The sequence below is a fragment of the Physella acuta genome, unplaced genomic scaffold (genome assembly GCF_028476545.2).
Source record: "Physella acuta isolate Inbredline_101_S28 unplaced genomic scaffold, ASM2847654v3 ptg000964l, whole genome shotgun sequence".
NCBI lineage: Eukaryota > Metazoa > Mollusca > Gastropoda > Physidae > Physella > Physella acuta.
In genome coordinates, this window is record NW_026732481.1 from 423094 (window position 1) to 435442 (window position 12349).

At 30.8% G+C, this 12349-nt stretch overlaps 3 protein-coding genes across 4 annotated transcripts in view; 2 read left to right on the forward strand and 1 right to left on the reverse strand.

Moving 5' to 3' along the window:
• Nucleotides 1-1314: 1314 nt before the first annotated feature.
• Nucleotides 1315-7337, reverse strand: LOC131953917 (acidic fibroblast growth factor intracellular-binding protein). 2 transcript variants are annotated; one of them, XM_059317369.1, is made up of 11 exons: nucleotides 7041-7337; nucleotides 6344-6458; nucleotides 5264-5462; nucleotides 4373-4499; nucleotides 4023-4123; nucleotides 3769-3902; nucleotides 3530-3638; nucleotides 2860-2929; nucleotides 2253-2339; nucleotides 1763-1860; nucleotides 1315-1444 (listed from the first exon to the last, which is right to left on the reverse strand). In XM_059317369.1, exons 2-11 carry the CDS (start codon nucleotides 6423-6425, stop codon nucleotides 1363-1365), a joined length of 1089 nt encoding a protein of 362 aa, XP_059173352.1. In that variant the 5' UTR covers nucleotides 6426-6458; nucleotides 7041-7337; the 3' UTR covers nucleotides 1315-1362. The 2 variants fall into 2 exon arrangements, with proteins under 2 accessions (XP_059173352.1, XP_059173351.1); XM_059317368.1 differs by having other exon boundaries at nucleotides 7002-7337.
• LOC131953919 (ribosomal RNA processing protein 36 homolog) overlaps nucleotides 6871-12349 on the forward strand; it is a 67922-nt gene continuing 62443 nt past the window's right edge. The window contains exon 1 of the mRNA XM_059317374.1: nucleotides 6871-6890. The gene's annotated coding sequence lies outside the window, so the exon portion shown is untranslated. The remainder of the gene's footprint in view (nucleotides 6891-12349) is intronic.
• On the forward strand, nucleotides 7368-11886 carry LOC131953918 (putative inactive tRNA-specific adenosine deaminase-like protein 3). The gene is made up of 8 exons (XM_059317370.1): nucleotides 7368-7448; nucleotides 8646-8762; nucleotides 9094-9164; nucleotides 9397-9616; nucleotides 10232-10343; nucleotides 10447-10603; nucleotides 11132-11249; nucleotides 11493-11886. The coding sequence occupies exons 2-8, from the start codon at nucleotides 8647-8649 to the stop codon at nucleotides 11668-11670; spliced, it is 972 nt and encodes a 323-aa protein (XP_059173353.1). The 5' UTR covers nucleotides 7368-7448; nucleotide 8646; the 3' UTR covers nucleotides 11671-11886.

Consider the following 12349-nt stretch of genomic DNA (forward strand, 5'->3'; position numbering starts at 1 on the left):
CTTTTTTTAAATATTTACTGGGCTCGGTCAAAATTTGAGTGGAACTAAAATAATCAATTTCTATTACAATTTTCAAAAACAGTTATCTGAAAACGCGAAAAAACTGCTAAAATTCTGTTGAAGCAGTACGTTTTAAATGTAAAAGTGTGTCGTCACACTTTCTGACCCCCCCCCCCCCCTCCATCCAGCTCAGATTTCGGGAAATTTTTTTTTACTAGGAAACATTCTATTACAACAATGCTGGAATTTTAAAGTGTAATCATCAACATAAAAGAGCAAAGCACTTAGGACAAAAACTTGATAAAACTGTACTAATTTCCCGCACAGAGGTCCAAAATAGTAACAATAGTGAGGCTTTTAAGTGTACTTTCGTTTAGCACGAATGTGTTGATCTGCACACATTAATTTGTCTTTGTACAACCTTGCTGGTTGAAGTATGTTCAGTGTTTCTTCCAGGCATCTCTTTGGTCTGGTGAATCTTTTATGGGATTTATGGCTGCTTATCATATAAGACACATAGTGTTATATATATATATATATATATATATATATATATATATATATATATATATATATATATATATACATATAAATATATATAACACTGCCAATGATTTTCGTAATTGTACACACATGACACAATTTGGAAGTATTACATGTGAATCTATTTTACTCAATGTAGGCTTTAGAACAGTTAACAGTATAGAAACTATTAGGGATTTTATCTCAAATTTTGTAATCCTCATATGTTATTTTTAAATTCTCAACATTTTCAGAGTATTCAAGAACTGTTGATTCTGGTGGTTCCTTGAAAGGAATAAAACGAGTGTTGGTTGTTTATGGAATTAATATAGGGCCCATAACATTATACAGAGTAGGTCAGGGGTCGGCAACCTTTTGAAGCGGAAGAGCCAAAAGTTACAATTTTCAAAATTTCCCTTGTTTTAAAGAGCCACTAACATTTTTTTAAAGATTATTAGTATTTGTTCAAGGAGCTGGAGAGCCGCATCTAGATATCAAAAGAGCCGCATGCGGCTCGCGAGCCGCATGTTGCCGATCCTGGAGTAGGTGATAAAATTATACTGTTTTAGTACCAAATATTAAGTGCAAATTTTCTAAAATTTCCATTGTATGTGCTACAGAAATCAATTTATACACTAGGTATCATCTTTTCCCGTTTGTGCCCAAGACACATGGGGCCAATTAAGTAGAGTTCATCTGTTTCATTGACCTCGGCAAACAAGGGCATGCATTTAACAACATAAATAGTTTTACAACAGTAATTAAAAACTCAAAACATGGAAGTTAAAAGGTTTAAATAAAGCAATTTATTTACATTACATGCACAAATAATTCTACAAACTACTTCGGGTACATTTGTAAGACCAATGGATTGAAGGTCATCATGTATCTCTCCCAGACTTTCACCAGCTTGGGAGAAGATCTGCGGACAAAAACAGAAATAAGCTAGATCTGTCACTTTCTGTACATTAGGACAAAAAGAAGAAAAAAGTCCAAAAATATTTTCATAAGTCAATGCAATTTTAGTATACTTTTAAGGTCCTGTAAGTAAAATGATGAAGGAAAAAACTCTTTACAGCTTTCAATGTAGTGAGTGTGAAAATAAAACAAAAGAATCAATGATGGATTAAATTTTAAAATTATAATGTGACAGGTTAAATCAAAGATAGTCCATAAAACATGTCGGTTCAAAGATAATACTCTGGCATTGCCATTTGCAAAAAAAAAAAAAAAAAATTACCGAAAAATATCAAGTTGTAAAGCCGTTTCTTTGAAAGCATTGAGAAAATACATGGCATCTTGCTTGGTCCATGATAGTTGTTGCCAAGGCTCAATTAACTGTGGAGGTAATAAGTAAAAAAGTTTCACAAGTATTTAAAACTGGTGTATATACAGTGAGACCACAATTGCTATGAGATTATATTATTCCATGACCTGCCACAAAAAGCAAGCAATTTATAATAATTCTAACAAGTTTTATTTTACATCTGAACAAATATGGCATTGAAAGAACTAATACATTTTTGAGTAGGCCTATGTAAGTTTGACCTAGTAGTCACTTTAACTTTTTAACTCTATTTTAAAATGTTTTATTAGATAACTGCTGTTTAAAGAGTAAAATGTCACTGTCCCTAACTAATATTATTACTATAATTATCCCACAATGGAAAAAAGGACATATTTTATCCAATAATGAGTTATATATTGCAAATTTTAAAACATTATCATACCTTTTCAAGCACATCAATGAAAATATCTCTTGATTCCTTGCTATGATTTAAACCACTTGCAATATTTATAATGGTCTTTGATACAGACTAGAAGCAATAAAAATGTTTACATAATTATAAAAAACTAACGTGATACACATCTAGCTTTCAAGAGTGAATATTACAAAGAAATCTCTGTAATCTAAATGAATTTATTTATTCTACTGAGCATTCTATATTAATTAGCTTAGTAAATTGTGACAATGAGTACATAGAAGCAGGTTGGAAGTATAATTTAAATATATTTAAAAAACATTTTGAGTTCAATTTTTTTTTTAAATCTCTGTACTGCAATGAAAACAATCTAATAGTATAATGAACTTAAACAAGTGCAGCATATTATTTAAAAGTGTGAAGTACAACTGTGTTGAATATTTTTTCCCAGGCGAGATAGAGCAAATTAAAATTTTATTCTAAAATGTATTTATTTTCAAATATAATAAAACAACAATGTTCAGAAATAACAACATATGGAGAAAAAAATTTAACAAAAGATATTTCAATGATATGAAAAGTAAAATTCCAATTTTAAGTAATTAGCCTAAATTAGGCAAAAAATTAATCTTACTCTAAAATTAGCATCCATTTCAGTAAGAACCTTTTCTCTCATAACAGGCTGTAGTGTACGAATCATTAAACTGTAAAATATTTATTATATTTTTAATCCTCTCATTTATGTAGAGACCATTTAGTGAACAAGTTCATATAAAAAATGCATGATATACAGTTTGTTAAAAAACTGTTTTGTTTATTAAATGATGTATTACATATAACAATGGTGCAAGACTAGGAAAGATATACACCAGGAAGAACATGTTTTGAAAAGAGATAATATTTTAGTTTAGTGTATTGTTCAAGCTTCCATCATTTATAGAGTCCATACAAGGAGGGAGGGGGGTCTTGCCCATGTGGACATTAACATGTTGAATTTATCATCAATATAAGAACATCCTGATTAATTAATGATCTATAGAACTTATGATTACCTGGATTAAAAAGTAGAAAACAATATTTTATTATAGACAGAGGTCTACTATCAGCTCTATTCAATTTGCTAAATGGACCTAAAAGAAGACCATTGATTTATTTCAAATGCAACAAATAATGCAAAACTTGAACTTAGTCATTTTTCTAATCAACACATGATACTTTTACAGTTATTTAATTTTCAAACGGTTGTAGTAATAAATCCTCCTAAATTGTTGTGAATCTAATATAGATTGAATGAATTCTCAAACCTTCTGTGCTCTTCTGCATACTCTCTTTCCATGAGAACCTTAAACTCTCTAAGATCCAGCAGGAAGTCTCTATCCATGTCCACATCCATATCCTCATGGTTCTGACATTCTTGAACAGAAATACACTGTGCCTATTAGTGTTTGTTTTTCATAATCAAATATTTGCAGTCAAATCTACACTAAACAAAGATTAGAATCTGTTAAAAGCAAAACTAAAAAATAACATCTTGCCTACCTACCTTCTGAACTGTAAGACCAGTTAGAGATCATGTAATTGGCACAGACAGCAAAATCTTCAAAACTAAGGTAGCTTAACTTTTTTTTGCCAGTTTCAAATCTGTTGTTTGTGATAAATACTATAGCAGCATATGCTCTGGAAATAAGTGGGGGATAAGTTACAAATAACAATTTTCTTGTACAATTTTTATCATCTAAAGTTTAAAAAAATGCTATACAGTTCATTAAAAATTATTAAAAACAAAATTAAGCCTACTTGGCCAATTCTTCAGACAGACAAAAATGTGTTTGAATGTTATCTACCAAACGGCCACTCAATTCTTCAACTGTTTTGAAAACTCGCTTGGCATTGTCAAACTAAAATAACATTTTATTATTTTTAAAATACATATTATAACAATAATAATTCTTTAATAATAGAACATAACAGAAAACATGTTTAATACTTTACACTTAACTAATGATAGAAAATATGTTTAATAAAAATATAACATTAACAGTGGTTTAAAGAATTAAAAAGCAAGATAATGTAGAGTTTAAAAATCAGACTTATGAAAAAAAATATTTTTATAACAAAGTGTTTTATTTTAAAAAATGGCATACAACCTGTCTTCTACAACTGCGCACAGGAATGTCAGTTTCTTCACTTAAGTCATCCAGATCTTTCCTACTGCGAGAATTTAATTTACGTCCAAATATCTCTCGAATCAATGGAGCATCAAAACTGTAGTATCTGCAAAGTATTACAAATGACTTGTAAAAAGACAACTATTTATTAATAAGCTCATATTTGCTTATATTTATTTTAAGAATTTTCATTTATGAAACCAAGTTGTTTCACCAAATGACTATACTTTAAACAGTACAAGTAACATCAGAGTTGAACTACATATTATACAAGCCATAAATCCACACACCTAGGTTGGAGGGGGGGAGGGGGTGGGGGCAGACTGGTGATGATGTGTGATGAGGTTCAAAAAGCAAGATGACATACTTATGTATTTTAAAAATAGTGATAGAAACTGAATTTTGATGTTATTTCACACTTTTAAAGGTTATTTCACATTTTAGAATTATTATTTTAAAAATTTCTATAAAAATTGATCTAATTTATCAATACTGATTCAATACTATCCTAGTTATTATTTAAAGTATATATCTCTCTGTAAAAAAAATTGCAGGGTGTGTGGTAAGCTGAGATTTTGTGAAGATGGGGGAGGTAAAAACCATTTTTGAAAAATCATGATTTATGGATGACCCCTATCAACTATATCTGAAAGGTTCATCCTGGTCACAATGTGTAGTATCAATTAATCTTTTTGAAATACACAAATGTGGCCAAATTTTTACATTACCCTCCGTATCTATAGGGAACTCTGACAGGAAAGGAATGTATCTTATTGGAAAGAAATTTTAAGTATTTAAATAAAAGGGCATTTTAAAAATTTGATTTTAAAAGAATAAAGACTTTGTTGGATATCGTATAGCATAGCTTACTTTTGAATCAACATGTGTATGGTATCAGGATCAAACTGATAAACCAGTTGGTGACTTAATCTTGGTGGTGTTTTCAACATTTCTTCCAGGCCAGTAAATATGCGATAATAGTCGACAATATCACTTAAGAGATCTTCAAAGTTCGCACCATACACTTTGAGAGCTACTTTATTTTGTTGAATTCTCGCAGCTTCCGGAGCTATAGGAAATTTTTTTAAAAAAGTAATTAATTTGTTAATCAGTACTTATGTATTGCAACAACTTCATTAATCCAACAACAGCTATGACAACTAAAAGCAAATGATTTGCACTTTAAAAAAAGTAAAAAAGTAAGCAATACATCTATAATGTTGTGCTATAATGAGGATGAGTTAGAAAATATGGGGATGAATATACTATGACTTTCTTAAGATATTTTTTTAAAATGTCAACTTTCTTTGGAGGGGGAGGGGGGTGGGGGGAAACGGCGACAAGTAAACTTTGTGACATCATTTTGGACAAGGATGTCTGACTTTTTAAAATGATAAATAGGCCTTATTAATTTAATGAAAATTTTACTAGGATAATAATAGCCTATATTTTAGTAGAATCTAAATATATTACAATTATTGTTTTAAGTTTATATTAAACTCAATGCAACAAGCCAGCCGTTTGGTTGAGGCCAGGTCGGGGGGACGTTCTGACCGGGATTCAAAGGGACGACTTATAAAATTTCATCCATTAATTTAATTATAAATAAAGAAAAGTTAGCTAATTAAAATAGGCCTTTTTTTTAAGTGACTACTCGAAAAAAGATTTTTCGCACCAGTGTCTCCATCTGGTCGGCAAAAGATTGTTCTGCGCATGCGCAGTGATCTTAATACTAAATAGTTAATAGCTGGGCTAGGGTTGGGTTAGGATTCTGCGGTTTGTTTGTAAACATGCGCAAGCGGTGTACCATAGAAAACATCGCAACGAAGGAAAGACATAGTTTCTCTCAATTGCGCATGCATATCTAATAGTAATACCGGCTAGAATCGGCCTTTTTTTACTATTTTTAATTTAAAATTAATTTTGTCTTATTTGTTTCCTGTCTTTTACCTGTGTATCCTTTCAGCCAAAGTTCATAAATTTCTGGTGATATTACACAGTTGTTACCAACAAAAACGTCGATCTCATTCATTTTTTGAATCTTGGGTGTTGATTGGTCTCAGGTCTGAAGAAAAAGATAGATATTATATTAGTATCTAATCTAGAGGTAATCTATCGTTTTGGGTACGTAAAATCGCCAGCGGCTATTAATGTACGAAAACGTTACCTCATTGTCAAGGCTTTAATATGAGTATATTGTCATATGTTTGTGTCAAATATTATAGATAAATGAATAATAAACCTAAATCGATGGCTAAATATATCGATATAGGCCAGAAATTAACTTTTAACAGCAGTGTCTGAGAGCAAGATTTGCTATATAAACAGCAGCCATTTGTAAAATAGAGTGGCTTCCCCTTGAATCTCCCGCTAAAAGCTTATAAAAATAAAACAAACGAGATGGCTGCTATAGTAAATGAGCATGGTTGCATCTGTTGGAAACATCGCTAGTCTTCATTCATTACGGAAAAGTTTTAATTCAATTGTTTAAAAACAGGTACATAAATAATAATAAATATGATAAATGAAACAAGGAAACATTTTTGTATTTTAAAAAACATAAATCCTCCTCAAAATGTGAAATAATTGTTAAAATTTAAGGAGTCACCTGGTTTTCACATTACAAGTCGCGGGTGATTTTACGTACCCAAAACGATAGATTACCAAATCTAGATAGATTCTAGTACTAGAAGTAGATTTAGATCTAGAATCTAGATCTAATTCTAGATCTAGAACTATAATATTCTAGATTCTACAATTCAAATGCAACTCATGATAAAGAGTAAAGAGTTAGTCTAGATCTAGATCTAAAACTTAATCATGATTTCTCAAATCTCTAGAATAGAGATCTAGAGTCTAGAGATCTAGATCTAGTAAGAATAGAGGTTTCCTTTGGGCTTTGTTGTGATCATTTATCAGTCATGAAAATAACGAATTTTGTTTGTTTTCATATTATAAGAGTTGTGTACCTTTTGTTTTTGTAAGTTATGTACCCTTTTCAGTTTATTGTGCTAAAATTAAATTTACAATACTGAAACAGTAGCCTACTGACTGAGTAAGTAGATCTTAAGTAGCTATTCTAGATCTATGATCTAGAATCCAGATCTAGATCAGAATATAGATTAAGATCTATAAAATCTAGATCTATATTTAATATTTGGCTGAGAGTGAGAACAGCAGCCGCCAGTGCGAGCAGCGAGTCTGACTGAACTTCACTGAACAGTCTGAGTCAGTCACACAGTCACTCACAGTGTATTAATAGTATTAAAATATTAAATTAAATTATTTATTTGACTAAACTAAATCTAGTTTTAGTAGTGTATTCCTAGTCGGACAGTCCTAGGAAAGTTCCATAGTTTTAAGGCTTAAGCCAAGGACTTGCCTTAGGTGTGCTTCAGCCGATTCGGAATTAACAATGTCACACTCTTATGCTGCGATGCATATATTATAATAATATAGAATCATCTATAGTGAATACTGAATAGTGAAAGTGAAAGGGGTTCGGACGTGTGTTTGGCAATGGGAGGAGGGGGGGGTGTCACACTGCTCTCATTCATCACTGCATCTTCAAAACTAAATTTTTGAAACTGAATTAATTTTCCTATTTTCAAGAAGTTTATGTTTTAGTTTTCTCTTTCTTCCTTTTATTGTATTATTTTGGGATTTTCTCCAACACGATTATTTGAATTCAGGACTTATGGAGTTAGTAATCATACATACTATGTGGGGACCATACAAGACACCACCAAATGAGGGCTTAGCTGTTTCTACCCTGCTCTCTAGGCTTATCTCTACCACCCACACCCCACCAGTCTGGTGAGCTGTGATTCACCCCAAATGTTTACAATGTGACGGCTATTAGGGGCAGATAATTTTGCTTTTCAAACAATTTTAAACCAAGTTCTCCTTGATCTTTTCATTGTCGTCTGTAAACTGTCGTCACAGACGGCCGCTTTCACAGAGGGAGGAGGGGGAAGAGAGGGTAGTGTTGAATTCACAAATTATGAATTACTGAAAAGTAACAAATAAAACAACTAAATAACGGTGTGTGCTAATGGCATATTGAATACTATTTTTTTGTTGGTATGAGTGGGGGGTTGTATACTGGGGCTGAAGTGTGATGTAATGGGGGTGGGCAGGGCTCTGATTTTGTTAAATTGTAGGGTGGGGTGAGGTAAAAATCATCAAAGGAAGCATGATGTTATTTATAATATGAAATTTACAAAATACTAATTAGTGTTATTTCTTATAGAATGAGTAAAATGCAACCGGAGCCTGTGTTAGAGGATGGTTACCTGAAACCTGTTGAATTAGTTGATGTGTTTGTAGCCAATGTAGTGGATAAAAAGAAAACATCACAAATTGTTAAGTAAGTATCTTAGTAGTACTTGACAATAAACATAACACAAGCATACATGGATCTATCTGTTAAACTAAAAAAGAGCCTACAGCACCACATTTCATAGTTTGCATCCAAATATAATAATAAAGCAAAGTAAAGCTCTTATCTTACCATATAGTCTTTTCAATCTTGTTGCAAAACTAACTTTAACAAAATCCTAGTCATTCATAACTTAAAGTTTTAGTAAGCTGAATATTACATATTGATTCAAGCACACAAATGTGACTTTATATATTCTGTTAAATTTGTATAATATAAAAATAATGGTTCTCTTTTTAAATTCAATTTTAATGTTTAGAGAACTGGCAATGATTGCACCTTTAACTGATCTACAGCATCTTAAAAGGGTTAGAATATCTACAGATAAAGGTAAAGTGTTGCAAGCTTAATACTGTTGTGTATTTCATGACACATTATTGTATTAATGTAAACACATGCAACTAACATATTATATTCATTTAACCATTCCAAATAAATTATGCTAGCAAGATACATCATGTTATTGCAACTTTTAAAATACATAATGACCTATTTTTTTATAAATAAATGATAAAGTAATATACTTGACCACTAATTGTTTCGACACATAAATATATTTCAGGAGGACCATTACAGATAGTGCTTTACAAAAAACCTCCAATAGAAATTCATAAAAATAATGTAGAAGCTTCTCCTTATGTAGACTTACACAAAGTCATTTCTTGTATTGATGGGATTGGAAATATATATCTAGTTAAAGTTCCATCATCTCCACCATTAACAAGACACCAATACAATGAAGCAATCAAGTACTGGCCCGTTAACTTTCATGAGGATAAACAGTTAGTAAAGTGTTTTTGTCTGATTCATTTACATCTTAACACTTATATGTATTCATTTATCTGCTTCACATATATTTTGAAGAAAAATGCATATGTTTAACTAATATAATTATAATTAATAAAATAATAATTAATAAAAATATAATTAATAAAATTAAACATCACTAAAATGCAAATCACATACTTGTTTTTCATTTTTATTAATACTCCTCTACTGTTTTACTGTTAAGTAAAAAAAAAATAGCGTAATTGTTTAAAAACGTTTCAGCTGCAAGTATCCTACTGCAAACTAAAAAATATTATTTCATTATTAAAATGATGTAGTTTTTAGTTGTTAGGATTATTGTTTCAAACATTTGACTGAAATAGATTCTATCTGGCAGTCTGTAGAGTAGATTAAATTATCTGATTTTATCCTTATGGCATTAGAAGTGAGATAATTAATCATGGCTAGGTGGACAAAATGTACTCTAAAGATAAGCCAGAGATTGTTGTGTACCTGATATTGGGTAAAAGATGTTACTGAAACTTCAAGTGTTCTACCACATAACAGCTCAGACACATAACCGCCCAAAATTTTAAATTATCACATTGTTTTTTTAATACAATTTTCAGAATTTCCAGTTTGTTATCAGGCAAGTACTTCACAGATGAAGAGCTGAAAGATATAGAAAGATATATGAAGATGGCTGTGGAACTTGCGTTAATTGCCAAACGCAGCAATCAAGTAAATTTAATTTTCTTTTGAGGTCACTGATGATTTGTAGTAACTTTTAAACATTTTTATTAGACATATTTACTTTTAGTGAATTTAATAATGTTTCTGGCAGCAACCTATTGGAGCAGTTATTGTAGATCCAGTAAATAAAAAAGTGATTGCTGAAGCGTATGACTTACGTCAGGCTGGGTATTCTCTTCAGCATGCAGTAATGGTAGCTGTAGATCTAGTAGCACACTCACAGGGAGGTGGTATGTGGCAATTTAAAGGTAAATTGAAAATACTTATATTTTAAAGCTTATCAAAAAGCTACACATGATCAAGAATTCTTATAGATATCTTACAACATGGTTTTTTAAATAACAGATTATTAAAATTGAAACATAAAAAGTAAAAAGACTTTAAAATTATTTATTTTTAAAAGTTATTATTTTATCTTAGATTTCTAAGTTACAGAAGATGTTTTCTGAGCTATGATAATTTAATTTTGGTAGATAATTATCTGGTGTGTTTATTTGGCTTCTTGCTCAGTTAGCATTTGCTGTTAAGTCTAGTTGATACACATTGATACCTTTTTTAAAATTCTTAATGTAAAGTTTCTGCTTTGGACAGTCAATAGGGCAGATGATGTGGAGTTCATGTGTCTGTCACTTTGACATATGAAGGGACAGTGTGGTCAATATTCTTTCACTAGTATTAATCAGGTACCAATCAGGGCTGAGTGGAATAGAGACATTCTGGTTAGCAGTTGTAGGTCATTCTTTTTCTAAACTCCTTAACAACTTTATTTTTTTCAGATAGAGAATGTGGTTTAAAATATTCACAGCACCACACATCAGAAATTATCAATGACAAAAATGGACCATACTTATGCACTGGATATGATTTGTTTATTACTCAAGAGCCATGTACAATGTTAGTAACTGCATTTAATTCTCTAGTAAATTTTATTATTAGACCTTTTTAATCTATTTTTCCTTGTCTTGATTTTATGTTTATTTATTTTTTTGTAAATAATTTCACAATCTTTTTAAGATGAATTAAAAATTTCAAGATATTATTGCTTGATTGTATGTTTATTTTTTAGTAAATTATTACATTTTTAAAAAAAAAAAATTAAAGATTCTAAAATTTGTGTTAATGGCTTGACTCTCTTAGGTGCAGTATGGCATTAGTACATTCTAGAATAGGAAGAGTGTTTTATGGCTCATCTCACCCTGCAGGAGCTTTAGGAACTCACTATAAAATTCACTGTCAGCAAGGTCTGAATCATCACTACAAAGTGTTCAAAAATTGCCTTTCACTAGAAACTGACAAACTGTATCAATGCAGTTGATACTTGCTCATGTTTTAAAAGTAAATTAAAGTTTTGGAATGTCATATACTGCTGATGGACTTTTTAATATATTTATTATATAATTTAATGAATAATTTGTGCAAATAATGATCCACTAGTAATATATGAAAAAAATGTAAATCATAATATAAAAATGTTTGTTTTATTGTACTGTGTTTTAATAGTTTTATGTAAATAAAACGAATTCCTGCTGATTTTATCCTTCAAAAATGTATTTTATAAATATTTGTTTGTAGAGTTTTTTTGTGCGTGTTGATTGATGAATTTCAAATTTTTTTTAAAAAGAGAGGCTATTGAATATTTACAGTAACAGTACTGCTGTAACCTGAAGTCAGCCTTTTGGTTCATAGTGTTTTGGTCTACTTTTCATTCGTGATGTTTTGGTCAGCCTACATATTTAGTCCATGGTGTTTTGGTCAGTTTACCTTTGTTCCCTGGTAGCTTACCTTTTGGTTCTGGTGGTTTAGTCAGCCTACCTTTGGTCCATGATGTTTTGGTCAGCCTACCTTTGGTCCATGATGTTTTGGTCAGCCTACCTTTGGTCCATGATGTTTTGATCCATGATGTTTTGGTCAGCCTACCTTTGGTCTATGCCAGCCTTTGTACAGATCTAGGCATTGCTCTATTTGTGCTTATGGAAAGTGGGATTAATAAATAT